Source organism: Rana temporaria, chromosome 2 (genome assembly GCF_905171775.1).
Source record: "Rana temporaria chromosome 2, aRanTem1.1, whole genome shotgun sequence".
In the NCBI taxonomy this organism is placed as follows: domain Eukaryota; kingdom Metazoa; phylum Chordata; class Amphibia; order Anura; family Ranidae; genus Rana; species Rana temporaria.
The window spans coordinates 210624056-210640980 of NC_053490.1; the positions used below are offsets into that span (position 1 = coordinate 210624056).

General features: G+C 43.9%; 1 protein-coding gene across 2 annotated transcripts in view; it reads right to left on the minus strand.

Annotated features, from left to right (window-relative positions):
• Positions 1-15769, minus strand: part of TSGA10 (testis specific 10) — a 100173-nt gene extending 84404 nt beyond the window's left edge. The window contains exons 1-3 of one of the 2 annotated variants that reach the window (XM_040336342.1): positions 15559-15769; positions 3640-3855; positions 796-861 (exon numbers count right to left, since the gene is read on the minus strand). In XM_040336342.1, the coding sequence (XP_040192276.1) occupies positions 796-861; positions 3640-3855; positions 15559-15612 (336 nt within the window). In that variant the 5' untranslated portion in view covers positions 15613-15769. The remainder of the gene's footprint in view (positions 1-795; positions 862-3639; positions 3856-15558) is intronic. The other variant, XM_040336343.1, reaches the window with a different exon arrangement.
• Between the last annotated feature and the right edge of the window lie 1156 nt (positions 15770-16925).

A 16925-nucleotide genomic window follows, 5' to 3' on the forward strand; every position in this document is an offset into this window, starting at 1 on the left:
GGAGAAGAGCCTGGTCACATCTCTGATAGGTTATGTGATTTTTTTTCTGTTTTTTAGTTTGCATGGAACTTTGCTATATTCGGTGTCCCCAAAAAATATCTTAAAGTGGTTCTAAAGGTTAAAATGAAAAAATAAGTAGAGCAGCCTCGATCCTCTTATTTTTTGGTCTCCCACTGGCAAGCCATGGGGGCACTCAAGCAGGCTCGCTACCAAGCCACACTTCTGTGAATGGACATTGCCCATTCACACGAAGCGTGACTTGGCCCCGTCCCCCGCTCTCTCCTCGTTGGCTCACTTGCTGAGGAAGCGTTTGAAAAAATGTTTTATTTTTTTTCCCAAATAGTCAAAAATGAAAAACCCCTGTAAACGAAACGCAGCTAAACACGAGTTACCCTGTTTAGAAAATTTTACAGCCATTTGGCGTTACAAATGCCTCTGAACATCCGTCCTGAACGCATTTTTTTTGCTTTCCAAAAAATGCTTCCAAACTCAACTGTCTAGGAACGACTAAGATAACAGAGTAGTGTTCAGGGGCAAATGAAAAAAACACCCAACCGCTACTAAACTTCCGTTTATCAGTAGCAGTGTACATGAAGCCTAAAGGACTTGAGGATTTTCACACACACACAAAAAAAGAGTGAATAATTACAATTATCCAATCATGTAGAAAGTAACTATTGTTTCATCAGCACTTGATTGCATAACTGAAGTGAATTTTCACTTTTTTGTGTAAACAATCTCAACTTTTTTACTAAATCAGTCTCATAGATACAACTAGACAAACATTTTACTCACTGATTTTAGATTTTTGATTGTGAGATTTAAGCTGTCAATTGTTTTTTGTTTTCTTCTAACTTCAACCTGAAAGCACAAAAAAATGTTTTAAGCAGTTTAATGAAAACTTGAGAAAAAAAAACTTGGTTAAAGAACAGATCTCTTTTCACCATTTAATACAGATTTAATATACACTCTTACTACATTTAATGACTTTTTAGTGACATAACACAAGACAATTGATTACATAGAAATAAACAGTGAATAAAGTAAAATAAATATAGAATAATGTTTGACAACACAGGTGAATACTGTAATTATTAGTAGCAGGAACAGCTACACACGTTGGTAAGATATATTATTGATGTGAAATGTGAGTGTCCTGGTCTTAAAATATTAGATGAAATGTTATGCATAATAGTAATTAAATTGCCATAACGTGTTTAAAAATTGCCATGTTTACCCTTTTAGGACTGGGCACAATGTAATGGCTGGTTGGAACACCTACTGCAGTAAGTAAATGTTTTAATGCATCCCGTATTGCAGTACAATAAGTATAGCTATACTTTTCAATGTTCATTGATATTAAAAGTACACTTGTAACCAGTCCAAGCACTGCAAAAAATTGCTGGGCAAGGTTCTGCATTATTCTCACAGGGCTCCTTGGACTATCTTGCCTGTATGACATGTTGTGTGTGGCAATCACAGGTGTGCAGTGTCATATGGCAGGGAGTTATGATGTGCTGAAGAAGTATAACACTTCTCAAAAAAAAAATTAGCATGCCTTCAGTATCTGAGCTAATCTATTACCATTTATCTATCTGAAAGCAAAAAAGTTAAAGTGATTGTAAACCGTTATTTTTTTTTTTCAATAACAAACATGTTTTACGTATGTGCTATGTGTGGTTTTGCACAGAGCAGCCTAATCCTCCTCTTCTTGGGTCCCTTGCTGGTGCTCCTGGCTCCTCCCACCTGCTGAGTGGCCATCATAGCAAGCCACTTGCTATGGGGGAATTTATGCTGGTTTGATCCCGAGATTACTCAGTGTGTCCATAGACACCTAAAGTAAGGCTCAGTCGCACCCCCACCAGCTGTGATGGACAGCAGCAGGAGACAATTGCTCTCGCTGTTGTCTCTGAGCCAATAAGGAGGAAGAGAGCAGTAGCTGCTCTCATGCACATCGCTGAATCTAGATTAGGCTTAGATAAGTATAAGGAGGTGCTGGGGGGGGCATCTGCACAGCCACACAAATTTACATAGCTAGCAACAATCTAGTTTTGGGAAAGAGGCAACTTCCACCCCAGATCCCAAGGTGCAATATCAGGTCTTAGCAATGTCACATAAGGGACTATGGAGTTGGTCTCTATGTAAATATGGACTTTATGTTCAGGTGCCACATGGTAGCTGCTTTGATGTTCACATCATTTTACGTTATCTGGTGATGGATTCATGTTAAAGTACACCTCCTTTTACACTTAACACACACTACCAATGTGCCCTTTTAGGGAAAAATGACAGATTCTCTTGTAAGAAAAAAAATTAACAATGCTTCAAAACAGTTTGCACAGTCTGGTCTCAGGGCTGCAACACAGCAGTGGCTTACAAAAAAATCCTGAAGCCTCGTACACACGACCGAGGAACTCAACGGGTGAAACACATCGTTTTCCTCGTCGAGTTCCTTGTTAGGCTGTCGAGGAACTCGACAAGCCAATTTTCCCCATTCCCGTCAAGGAAATAGAGAACATGCTCTCTTTTTGGCTCATCGAGTTTCTCGACGAAAATGTACACACGACCGGTTTCCTCGGCAAAAAAATATCTCCCAGCAAGTTTCTTGCTGGTTTTTGCCGAGAAACTCGGTCGTGTGTACGGGGCCTTACACTGCCCTGAGTAGGAAAGTGACAGAGTGTCTTCAAGAACAATATAAATGTAGAAAGATATACTTCTGTCACTAATCATTAGGCAAAATACTTCCATATTTTGATATATTAGACCTCTTTCCCACAGGCAAACCGATTGAGTCTGCCTGTCAGGAGTTCCTTTGAAAGCCAAAAAATGGGTTCAGACGCAGAAGATTTCCACGTTTCGGATGCCAAACGTGACAAAACGTGGCTAAATGTGGTAACCTGCATTTAGCTGCGTTTCGTATATAGGCGTTTTTTGTCATTTAAAAAAAACGCTTCTAAGCGCAAACGCGCCAAAACACCGCTAAATGAGGCATGTAAACGTGGCAAAACGGATGTTTTAAACGTGAGTTACTATCTGTCAAGTTTAATCATTTAGGAGCAGTTGTAAAAACGTCCTGTGTACATGGAGCCTAATCTAAATCCCTGAGGAAGGGTCAGAGAACGGAAACGCATCGGGTGGAAACAGCAAACATTAAACGTTTGTCAACCAACAATGAGATGTCTGTATAATAAGCTGTTTTTTTTACGGAGTGTATGTTTACGCTGCTTTGTTTTCATTTTTTGGCAATAATTTAAAAACAATTTTAAGAATAAACTGATGTATATTTTATCATATATGTCTGTGGTGTACTGCTTGCCGATATAGTCCCAGTTTAGTATGGGGGATACACATTTTTGTGCTATATATCCGGGATGATGGCAGACAAGACACCTGACAGTGTATTAGTGGAAACCTTTGCCTTGCCCTCTATGGAGTGGTGGGTGTTAACGGATATGTGTCTGACACCTGTATGCTAAGAACAGACAGATCCGTTCCCCATCAGTCTTGCGAATCGGATGGCTGACGGGTTAAAAAGAAGATTTACATCTGACTGCCCACAGAGGTACAGATATGCCCCATGTGAAAAATATTTAATGAAAACAGAGCATTTAAAAGTATATGTATTTTTAAAACACCCACCATTACTTTCTCCAGTTCTTCTTCTGCAGCTTCTAAAGTCTGTTCCTTCTCTTTCTCCAGCTGCTCTGCCATCTTGTCTATCTCTGTGAGTTCTTTGCAGAGCTGTTCATTTTTCCTGGTCAGGGTATCTACCTGACTGTTCACAACCACCTTATTTTCTGTTAAGTGCAGAATGTGCTCTTTTAGGCCTTGGTTAGTATTCTGAAGTTCATCAACCTACAAGAAACAAGACATTACATGCATAAACACCACTTGAATGACCAAGAGTTATCTTAAACTCAACGGCTCGAAAACAGAACTTCTCCTGTTTTACGCCAATCTAAAGAATCATCCCGCAACAACATGGACACCCCCGCCCATTCTGGGTAAAACCATCACCCCTAGCACCAAAGTCAAAAGTCTCGGGGTGATTTTCGACACCTACATGACAATGGATGCACAAATAGGGTCAGTAGTCAGCGGATCGCACCATCTGCTGCGCCTACTACACAGACTCATTCCCTTCATCCCAAAAGAAGACATAGCAGTCGTGGTGGGAACAATTATCAACTCCAGACTTGACTATGCAAATGCCCTGTATCTTGGACTCCCTAAATACCAAATCGCTTGTCTGCAAGTCGTTCAAAATACGGCCGCTCGACTGGTGACTGGAAAAAAAACATGGGAATCAATCTCACCTTCACTGAGATCGCTTCATTGGTTGCCAGTAAAAGACAGAATCACTTTCAGGGCACTCTGTCTAACGCATAAGTGCGTTCAAGGAAATGCCCCACAATATCTATGTGAAAAACTAAAAGCTCACAACCCCAATCGCGTTCTGCTATCCACCAACCAAAATCTACTCCAGATACCCAAAGCCAGATACAAGTCCAAAGGAGAACGGAGATTTGCAGTCCAAGGACCCAGACTATGGAACGCTTTACCAACCAGCATCCGATTGGAGGTGAAACACTTGGCCTCCAGAGGAAAAATCAAAACCCATCTCTTCTGAGGGCAAAAGTCTCACTCAGAAAAGGGATACTAAGCGCCCAGAGGCGATTCAGTTTGCATGTGTTGCGCTATATAAGTTTCTCACTCACTCACTTGAAGGCAGAAAAGGTCTTTCCATGATGCAAGATGAGAATTTTGTGGCATCACTTTAAGGATGATAGAGATGGTTCCTATGAGTATCCTTTTTTGTGATTCTTTTTTTTTTTCTAACTGATCCTATGTGAACTTTTACAAATGTGTTTGTTTTTGTAGTTCTGTATTAAAAAATAATTTGTACCAAAAATATAAGTCTATTGCCTTTATAAATGGTACATGCAGGGAGGGGGAGAAGGACAGCCCAGGGGCACTTTGTTAGGGGAGGGGTGAGAAAAAAAATTGTGAATGAATTTTGAATATGAGCATGAGGACTTATGCATTCAAATCTGAAAGCACTAAAATTGTGGTAGTATTAATTGAAGAAAATAAGGCCTTGTTCACATTTGCTCAAAATACTAACGTGTAATAAACACACCAATGGAGATATTGCAAGTTGTCAGTTGAGTTTGTGTCGTGTTTAACTCGTGTTAAAGGTGAGATAAAAATGCTCCCCGAAAGCCATATAAGCTTTTGACAAGTTTGACAAGCTTTAAAAACGCATCCCAAAATGCCTAGATTTTTTCTTGGCTGCTGTGAACAGGACACATGCAGGGGGACAATTGTTACTTATAATGACACATAAAATATAGCCAGGTAGCGTAAGGATGAGGAATGAATGTGTGGGGGGACCTCATTGGTGGTTTAAAGACAGATCTGTCTCTATTAGGGCTGCAACTAACGATTATTTTCATAATCGATTAGTTGGCCAATTATTGTTTCGATTAATCGACTAATCGGATAATCTGAAAAAAAAGTGTGGTGTACAATTTAGTTAATATGTAAATAAAAAAAAGGGCAATTTATTCTTAAATATCCATATGCAGTGGTAAATATAAATAACCAACTACAGTAATTGTAATGCCTTCTATTACCTCCACTTTCTCTGGATTCAGATGCTGATCTTCCCTGCACAGAGTCTTTAAAGCGGGAGTTCACCCTAAAAAAAAAATTTTAACCTTAGATTGATGCTCATTTTGTCAAGGGGAATCGGGTAGTTTTTTTAAAATCGAAGCCGTACTTACCGTTTTAGAGATGCATCTTCTCCACCGCTCCCGGGTATGGTCTTCGGGACTGGGCGTTCCTACTTGATTGACAGGCTTCCGACGGTCACATCTATCGCGTCACGAGTAGCCGAAAGAAGCCGAACGTCGGTGCGGCACTATACGGCGCCTGCGCACCGACGTCTGGCTACTTTCGGAAAATCGTGACGCGATAGAAGCCTGTCAATCAATTAGGAACGCCCAGCCCCGCAGCCCATACCTGGAAGCGGCGGAGAAGATGCATCTCGAAAACGGTAAGTACGGCTCCGATTTTCAAAAAACTACCCGATTCCCCTAGACAAAATGAGCATCAATCTAAGGTTAAGAATTTTCATTTCCGGGTGAACCTCCACTTTAAAGTGATTTTTTTTTTAACAAACTTGTTATACTTACCTGATCTGTGTAATGGTTTTGCACAGAGCAGCCCAGATCCTCCACTTCTGGGGTCCCTCACCGATGCTTCTGGCTCCTCCTGCCTTCAGAGTGCCTCAATAGCAAGCTGCAAATTATAGTATAGAGCGCCTGCTATAGCAAGGTAAAAAAACGTCTGCCTTTAGAACCACTCACTTCCTGCCCAGGACTACATGTCCAATGAGGCATTGCTCCTCACATTTTCACATTCACAAATTCTCAGGCACTTAGTGACATGTATGTGTACTGAGCTGTATGTGTGCTGTGCTGTATTTCCTGATATGTAAACAAATAATGCATACTATATGCAGGCCAACTAATCAACTGGCCGATTAATCGATTATGAAAATAGTTGACAACTATTTTCATGATCGATTTGTTTCGGCCCTAGTCTCTATTTTTCTTTTTTTTTAAAACTGACAATTTTTATTAATTTGTTTACAAACTATTTTTATTAGGTACAAAAAGAGTCAACATATGCCAAAATAATTACAGTACAAGCAATTTCCATATAAGGAAGATCAAAAGATCTCAAGGTAGATATGCTTTGTGTTAATCTATGAATACAATTTTACCGTATACTCGAGTATAAGCCGACCCGACTATAAGCAGAGGCACCTAATTTTACCACAAAAAACTGGGAAAACATATTGACTCGAGTATAAGCCTAGGGTGTCCATCTGCATACCTCACTGTGTCCATGTGCATGCCTCACGGTGTCCGTGCCTCACTGTGTCCATGACTAGACTGATGTTTAACATGGGAGTCTATGGAAGGAGTGCCAAGCTTGGAAAAATGCTCCCCAGTCATAGGTCCTCCAGACAACAAACTTTGCACATGTGTAGCGGAGAAATGGAGCTACATGCGTGCTAAGTTTCAGGTCCAGGGAACCTACGACCGGTTGGTACCGGGTCCCCAAAGTCACTGGAGCATTGACTGTTTAACATGGGAGGGGTGCCTGGATTTGAAAAATCGGTGCTCCCTGGCCGTAGGTCCTCCGGACAACAAACTTTGCACACTTGTAGAGGAAGAGTGGGGCTGCATGTGTGCCAAGTTTGGGGTCCAGGGGTCCCCAAAGTCCGGGAGATCAGGCGCAAAAACTTAACTCGAGTAAAAGCCGAGGGGGGCATTTTCAGTACAAAAAAATGTGCTGAAAAACTCAGCTTATACTCGAGTATATACGGTAGTGTAGCATTAAGCTTGTTATACATTAGCACAATATATAATACTCGTCTGTCTATTTTTATTATTTTGCAATAGTAAAAACAGAAAGGAATAAGACAATTAGTTTGACAAAAGCCCAAAAAATGCCAACTTGCAAAGTATTCAATGGGAAAGCACAGTAAAAGTAATGGATCCCAAAGATAAATATAACATTCATTAACATCAAGCCTGGTAATGGCTGCTCAAAGCAGCAGTATCTCAACAAAGTCCCAGCCACCCTGTCATGCATAACCAAGCAGCAAAATGCACTGTATTGAGCACAATAGTAAAAAGCAAACAGATACAGAAGAGCAAGAAGAAGAAGAGAGAGAAAGGAGAGAGGGTAGTAGAGAACATCCACCTGTCAGGAGCAGGACCCCACCAAAGTCACCATCCACATACCGTGTCACTATTTTAGGGAAACGTAAAGTTGGGGGAGCTTCCAAAAGATCCCACAATTCCCATACCCAGTTATGAGGGAGTCAGTTAACGAAGCAGTCAGGTATTCCATCCTCTTCAAGTCTCGGATCCTGGAGTGCAAATCAAACAGAATGGGAGGCTCCTGTTTCTTCCATTTAGGAGCAACCAAGCATCGTGCAGCAGTCAGCATGTGTGTATGGAGTTTTTTAGACAATTTAGGAAAGGAAGCTGGTAGGAGACCCAGGAGAAAGGTTTTAGGATTGAAAGGCACCCAGTACCCAAAGATGGAAACGAGGAGGGAATAAATGATCTGCCAATAGGGGATGCTCAATGGGCAAGACCAGTAAATGTGATATAATGTACCTATGTCTTTATTACAGTGGCAGCACCAGCGATCGGCAGAAGGATATATGGAATGGAGCAAGTCTGGGGTTTGGTACCACTGATAGAGAAAGGTCAAGTGGGAAAGAGAAAGGGATTTTAACGGTGCTTTACATATAATAATGAGAATCATTAGTTGAAAAAAAGTTATATACATTTTAATAAGAATTAGAAATAGATTCTTATTAAAATTTGTATAACTTTTTTTCAACTAATGGTTCTCATTATTATCTGTAAAGCACCGTTAAAATCCCTTTCTCTTTCCTACTTGACTTATCTAATTATCTGGGATGAGGTGCCAACCTTTTTGGGTGTTCCACCAAGAGTTGGATATAATCTATTATGAATAACTGATAGAGAAACTTATATTGGTTCTCTTTACACACATTACAGATCGAGCCCTTGGACACCTGTGACCAAATAAGTTGCCACGTTTTCAGAAGTAGCTTCTCACCCAAGACCTACTCCAACTTAGGCAAGACAAGGCCCAGGCGATGATAGATACGTAATTAGAAGCTGGTAAATACAAGAAATCATATCCTTAAAGGACGGACTCTCCAAGCAGATTTTTTCAATGTCCTTTAGACGGGAAAATTAGGGGTTAGTCGCTAAGGACTGTGCAAAATGCCTTATTTGTAAATAACTAAAGAAAGCCTGCCTAGTCATAGGTGTCCTGCAGTCATAGGCATCCTTCAGGTCCTGGAAGGTCCGTAATATTCTAGTTCTGGTGTCCACCAACTGACCAAAGTGAAACAGGGCTCTTTCCATCCAAAAGTGAGACATCTGCGAGGTCAAACTGTCCTGGGCGTGAACAGAAATTAAGTTGTCAATGAGGTAGGAGAGGTAAGAGGGTATAATAATGTGGCTCATCAAAGGGTGCACAAAAGTGACATAGGTCCCAACAGTTATAGTGTTGAGCGGGGAGCGTCAGTACTCCACAGCATGGAGTTTGGGTGGAAAGGGGCCAGCCACAATTTTGACATCCCTGGTGGTCCAGGGTGGCATACCTGGTGGCCATGCATGATCAGCATCCCTGGTGGTCCTGGGTGGGCATCTGCAGGGGGGCTGCGCTGTCAGGAGAGCAGCCAATCAGCTCTCCTCTACTCGCGTCTGTCAGACGCAAGTTAGGTAAAGCCGATAAACGACTTTTCCGGTTTACACTGTGATCAGCTGTGCTCGGACACAGCTGATCATGCAGTAAAGAGCCTCCGTCAGAGGCTCTTTACCAAAATCGGTATCAGACCGACATTCCGTACCACCAATCGCAGCGCCTGCACGGGGCGCACGCCGGCTGTTATCCTGAAAGATGTTATATGATGTCCAGTTAGGATAGCCGAACCAGTTAATCAGAGATGCAGCCAGACATGGTTATTCAGAGATGCAGCCAAGAGGCCCATGGTAACTCTGAAGGAGCTGCAGAGATTCACAACTCAGGTGGGAGAATCTGTCCACAGGACAACTATTAGTCGTGCACTCCACAAATCTGGCCTTCATGGGAGAGTGGCAAGACGAAAGCCATTGTTGAAAGAAAGCCATAAGAAGTCCAGTTTGCGAGAAACCTTGTGGGGGACACAGCAAGCATGTGGAAGAAAGTGCTCTGGTCAGATGAGACAAAAATTTGCTTTATGGCATAAAAGCAAAACGTTATGTGTGGCAGAAAACCAACACTGCACATCACTTTGAACACACCATCCCCACCCTAAACATGGTGGTGGCAGCATCATGTTGTGGGGATGCTTTTCTTCAGCAGGGACAGGGAAGCTGGTTATAGTTGATGGGAAGATGGATGGAGTCAAATACAGGGCAATCTTAGAAGAAAACTTGTCAAGCCTCGTACACACGACCGAGTTCCTCGGCAAAAACCATCAAGAACCTTGCTGGGAGATATTTTTTGCCGAGGAAACCGGTCGTGTGTACATTTTCGTCGAGGAAACTGTCGAGAACCTCGACGAGCCAAAAAGAGAGCATGTTCTCTATTTTCTCGACAGGAGTCTGATTTGGCTCGTCAAGTTCCTCGTCGGGCTGGTTTCCAATGAGAAACTCGGACGTCTGTATGCTAAGAAACCCGCGCTTGCTCAGATTAAAGTATGAGACGGGAGTAAAAGTAGCGTTTGTAATGGAGATAACACATTTTTAAAGCTGAAACAGACTGAAAAGTGCAAATCGTCTCTTACCAAACTTTTATTTAACACGCAAACACATGAAATTAGCAAAAGCAGCCCCAAGAGTTGTGTCAGTGGAATCGAACTTCCCCTGCCGTTGTATTTGTTGTATGTCCCCGTGTTTGAGAACGAGGAGATTTTGGCTTGACTGTGTGTACGCAAAGCAAGCTTGTCGAGTTCTTCGACAAGCCTAACAAGGAACTCGACGAGGAACTCGATGTGTTTCGCCCGTCGAGTTTCTCGGTCGTGTGTATGAGGCTTCAGAGTCTGCAAAAGACTTGAGACTAGGGAGAAGGTTCACCTTCCAGCAGGACAATGACCCTAAATATACAGCCAGAGCTACAATGGAATGGTTTAGATCAAAGCATATTCATGTGTTAGAATGGCCCGAAGTACAGAATCTAAATCCAATTGAGAATCTGTGGCAATAGTTGAAAATTGCTGTTCACAGACATTCTCCATCCAATCTGACAGAGCTTGAGATATTTTGCAAAGAAGAATGGGCAAAAATGTCACTCTCTACATGTGCAAAGACTTGCAGCTGTAATTGCAGCGAATGGTGGCTCTACAAAGTATTTACTCTGTATTATATAAAATGTATCATATTAAATAATTGCCTCATTTGATTATTACTGGTTTTAGTAATAACTCATGATACCAGCTGTGTGTGACCCCCCTTTTTACCTGGCATAGAAGTGTATTATTCTCATAATAATTATAAGCACGATGTCCAGTGCACCCCACCTCCCTTTACATCAGATGTCAAGAGCCCCCACCACCATCAGGAGTCACCCTCCCTTACATCACAGTGCACCTCCCCAGACCTTGTGCTGCTGTCGTGAAGAAGCTGGGGGCAGAACTGGGAAGCAAAAGGTGCAGGGTCTGGAGGAGGACCAGAGGAGGTCTGGAGTCATGCCCGCAGTCTGCCCGAGACTGTTGTGGCCGGAAGTGGGTGCAAATACCTGTCTTTAGACAGGTATCTGCACCCCCCTCCCCCTGAAAGGTGTCAAATGTGACACCGGAGGGGGGAGGGTTCCGATCAGCGTGAGTTACACTTTAGGGTGGAGCTCCGCTTTAAGTCGCAATGACTTTTAAAATAGTCCCTGTACTACTTTGGTCTGACTTTGAAAGGAGTTGAGGTCCATAGACCTATATTTACACAGGCATTCCGTGAAATCGCGGCCACAAAATCGTGGTAAAGTTGCCACAAAATCACGCAGCAGTGTGAAAGGGGCCTTATGAACCATGCTGACAAAGCCACCCACGTCATGGTTACACAACACAAACTTCACATGTATGACACTATGATGCTTTGGTATACTGAGCTTTGCTTAAAATGTCACTGCAATGATGATGGGCAAACAGCAATATCTATGAGCAACACATATTCAATATTCCAATCTCTACAAGGATTTTTTATAAATAGATACTTTTTTTTCCCACCAAATTTAAAAAAACTATGTTCAGTGATCCTGTTCACCATTGCAATTTAACACTTCCCTAGTTTTCTTATGCACAATGGCCCAGATGCAAGAAGCAATTGCGCCTGTGTAACCATAGGTTACACAGCGCAATTGCTTACTTGCCCCGGCGTTACGAATGCTCCTGATTCAGGAACATCGTAACGCCGACTGCAGCCTAAAATCTGCGTGGCATAAGGCTCTTATGCCACGCATATCTTAGGCTGCATTCTAGCGATGGCCGCTAGGTGGCGTTCCCGTTGTGCTCAGTGTATAGTATGCAAATTGCATACTAACACCGATTCACAACGTTGCGCGAGCACTGCGTACGCAATTTACGTAGTTTGCGTACGTCGGGTTTCGCGTAAGGTTGCACATCCTAAAAGCAGGGGCAGCCAATGCTAAAGAATACCCGTCGTTCCCGCGTCGCGAAATTTGAAATCTACGTCATTTGAGTAAGTGATTCGTGAATGGCGCCGGACGCCATTCACGTTCACTTTGAAGCAAATGACGTCCTTGCAACGTCATTTGCCTCAATGCACGTCGGGAAAGTTTCCAGACGGAGCATGCGCTCTACGCTCGGCGCGGGAGCGCGCCTAATTTAAATGATTCCAGCCCCCTACGGGATCATTTACATTAGGCGCCCTTACGCAGGGCAAGTTTACACAGCGCACACGCAATTTACGGAGCTACTGCTCCGTGAATCGCGGGTAGCGCAGGAAATTTGCGGGGGCGCAGGGCAAAAACGCTGCCCTGCGCCTCCGTAACTAAGGGGCAAATCTACCTGAATCCGGGCCAATATGTTAACTTTTTCACAATAGGTAAAGAACACCCAATGAAACATACTCAAAACTAAAATGATGAAAATGTTAATTCAATACTCTCCAAAACACTCTGACATGTTTAAAAGCACAGTCCGCCTTTTGCAAAAATTTTATAAATGTACCCATAGTAATAAATAAAAAATATGTATTTATTATTATTTTGCTTTGAAGCCTGCAGAACATTGCAACCGTAATTAGCGCACCATGGCTGCACTGCACAGACTCCTGCATTGTTTCCTAACCCCAGGTCCACACGGAGGTACCAGACCTTCCATTTTGGGCTACAGGAAATAAATATTAGACTACAACTATGGTGATTTGATTTCACCACCACACTTGAGCTCTATTGAGTGGGAGTTCCTCTCACCAGGGGCATATCTACCGCGGGGCAAACATGGCGTTTGTCTTGGGCGGAATTTTATAGGGGGTGGCACCGTCCGCTAGGCAGAAGGGACACTAGCGAGGATTGCAAGAAACAGGGGCGGACAGGGCCGCTGTTTTGAAGCCCCCAAAAAAGGCCGCCACAGACTGTGCCGCTTTACTAACTGCCAGTATTAATCCCGGCCAGTCAAGACCCGTAGTTTGCTCCACCACTGGCTCGACTGCTCACTGGTTGCTAGGGCTGCAGGGCCTGGTGTCTAGCAACCAGTGACTTATCGTCCCTGCTCTAATGCAGAGATAAGCCTCAAACACACGTCAGATTTTCACAGACAAAGCGTAGGACTTTTGTCCGAGGGGCATTGGCCAGGAACTTGTATTACATACAAACGGAATAGAATTGTTGACCAACAAACACGAAACAACGTGTTTTTTCAGCTCTTTAGCGCCACCCTTTGGACAACTTCTGCTAATGTTGTGTTATGGTGAGCATTGCTTCGGAGCATGCGTGTTTTGTACTTTGGAGTTTTGTCCAACTGCCTTGTGTACACACAATTAAAAAATCCGACAACACACAATTGTTGGCAGACAATTTTAAAGCATGCCATACCACATTTGCCCGCGGAAAATGCGACAACAATTGTCCGATGGAGCGTACAAATGGTCGGATTTTCCGACAGCAGCCTGTCGTCACACAATTCCCGTCGGATAATCCGATCGTGTGTATGAGGCTTTAAGCCGAGGCCCCAGCATTTAAACTGTAGGAGGATTTAACGTCCTCCTCTGCTCCTAGAGCTTAAGCTCCACCCACCTCCTCCATCTTCTCTGGTGGTACGGCATGCTCAGAGGGAAGGGAAGGGAGGGGAAAGGGAACTGCTAGGAGTCACTCAGTTGAGAGCAACTCTCAAAACTGAGGTGAGGCCAGGAGCCAGGGATAGATTGGAATTGTGTCTGTCATGAGGGAGCCGGGCACTGCAGAGACCCATACAACTCTTTGCTGGGATGCTGGGACGTGTAGTCCTTCCCATTTGGTGGATGTGACTCCATCCCAAAAGTAAAGGACTACAGGTCCCAGTATGAGCCCCTCAGAGCTGAGGATGTGACACCCCCTGCCTCCCCTGAACTAGTGGAGGACTACAAGTCCCAGCATGAACCCGTGAGATCTAGTCCTTTCATTTTGGAGGGAGTCCCATCCTTAGATCTAAGGAATTCATGCTGGGACTTGTAGTCATTCACTTTTGGGGGGTCACATCCTTAGATGTCAGGGGTTCTTGCTGGGACTTGTAGTACTTCAATTGGGGGGGGGGGGGGGGTCACATCCTTAGAACTCAGGGGTTCATGCTGGGGCCCTCCCAAAAGTAAAGGACTGCATTTGTTATTCACTTTTTACGTACAGAGAAGAAGCGGTGGCACACTAATAGAAGGATATGGACCCTAAAGAGAAAGGGGTGGAGTTTACAGTTGAAGGGGTTTCTGCCCGCATAGTCGCTCTGAATTTAAACACTGAAAGATGGCTGAAAGGGAGAAGCAACATGCGATTCAGGTAAGTGGGGATGTTATAGGGAATGTGACCTTTCAGTTGGGAGCTTATTCTGGGTACAGTAGCACAGCGGCTTAACTGCCTATATATATCCCCCCCCCCCCCCCCCCCCCCCAACGTAAAATGGCCTTAAAGGGGTTGTGAAGGTAAAAAAAAAATCACCTTAATGCATTCTATGCATTAAGGTGAAAAAACATCAGATGATGCCGCCCCCCCCCCCCCCGAGCCCCCGTTTTACTTACCTGACCCTTCGAAAGTCCCGCGCTCGCCCCCATCATCCTCCTCGAGTCGAAGCCTGGCCATTGATTGGCCGCAGTGGATGGGTTGAAAGCAGCGTAGCCATTGGCTGGCGCTGCTGTCAATCACATCCAATGACGCGGGTCGCCAGGGGGCGGGGCCGAGTGATACAGTCTCTGTATCACGGGACCGCACCCGCAACAGCTACACACCATGCGAGCTTGCTCGCATGTATATGTGTAGTTGTTGCGGGGAGGAGCCGCGACAGCCGCCGAGGGACCCCAGAAGACCAGGATCAGGGCCACTGTGTGCAAAACGAACTGCACAGTGAAGGTAAGTATAACATGTTTGTTATTTAAAATAAAAATAAAAAAATTCCTTTACAACTCCTTTAATATATGGTGTAAAACGAAACATAGTCAGAAAAGTGAAAACAGCTAGTTATGTACACTATAAGTGCTGCCCCAGCCAAGCTTGTCTCCATGGTAACCGAAGCCTCACCACACACACGGTCAGGGAAGTCCTGGGTCCTGTGTACACTATGAATGGCATACCTCAGTCTGCTCACTCACTGCACATTGTAATAAACCATGCACATTTCTCATGAGGCTCTTTATACATACACCTTCCCAAACTTACCTCACAAAACAGGTCCACCAGGGCATGCAAATAAGACAAACAGTGCGATAAAAGCAGAAAAGGTTTTCAGATGAAATGAATGGAGAGTGAAATGAATACCTTGGTCTGCAGCTCTGAGATTTTCCTGTGTTCGGCGTGGTGTTTAGCAGCCATGATGTGAGGATGTTCTGTGTATCATACAAGGTGCTGTGTATCATACAAGGTGCTATGTGTCAAAGCTCTGGCTGTCTGTGTATTGGGAAGCAGAGAGTTGTGTCCTGCTCTCCTCAGCACTGTCCCGCCTCCCGAGCACCGGCTGCCTCACTCCCGCACTTTTCCTTCCCTTCCCTCCTCACTGCTACTGTGTGTTGTCACTATGAATGGCTACAGCAAATATATATGTCCCTGCCATCCCTCCCACAACTATTCCTATGGACACCTGAATACCTGCCACTGCTGCCTAGCACCCTGTGTGCCAGTCTAGGCTTTACACCTGTGGGTTTAGGTAGTGATAATGATGAGAAAAATGGCAGCCTTTCTCAGCTACCTGTACATCAGCTACCTCAGAATGTGTCCTCACCTCCATAAACACAATTGCAAAAAACTTTAGGCGCTCATTGACACCAGAAAGTGTGCGCTTACTGTGCATTTTTGCACGTGTAGTGAAGTGCATTTGACACATATTTACAGCCATTTGCAAAGTATTTTTCCTAAGCGTGCATATCATTTGCGGTCACTTCTGTCTTTAGGCTTTTATGTGCACTGCGTTACAGTGCATTTACATGCGTTTGTGCACTTTCTGTGCATGCGTAGTGCAGAAAAATACATCTTGCTTGCAGCAGGGAACACGCTACAAATGTGCTTCACACATACCGTGCCCCTTTAGGTTCCTTTCACGTATTTGGATGCATTTTGAACGGCTGCATAGACAGCCCAAACTGCAAACTCCAACTGCATAGACAGCCCAAAATCAAAGAAATCCTATAGGCAAACGCCCTAATTTTATGCGGCGTAACTCGACGGAAACGACGTACAGTTAGATCGACGGGCCGTTTGGACATTCGGGGATCGCCGTAAGTATTCATTTGCATATTCTACGCCGGCCGCAATGGCCTCGCCACCTAGCGGCCGGCCTAGAATTGCATCCTTAAGATCCGACAGTGTAATTCAATTACACCTGTCGGATCTTAGGGCTAGCTATGCGTAACTGATTCTATGAATCAGTCGCATAGTTAGGACAGCCATAACACAGAGATACGACGGCATATCAGGAGATACGCCGTCGTATCTCTTTTGTGAATCTGGCCCATAGTTCCCATCATTGTAGTGCAGTTTAGAGCAGTTAAAAAAAGGTAGAGCATGCTGCATTTTTCTGCACCGAAAATGCAGGGAACGCGATACAAACGCGCTTCAAAGGCACTGCACTGTGCCCCTTTAAGCCAAGAAAGCCAAGTCCAAAAAACGTATAGAAAAATGCACTGCAAACG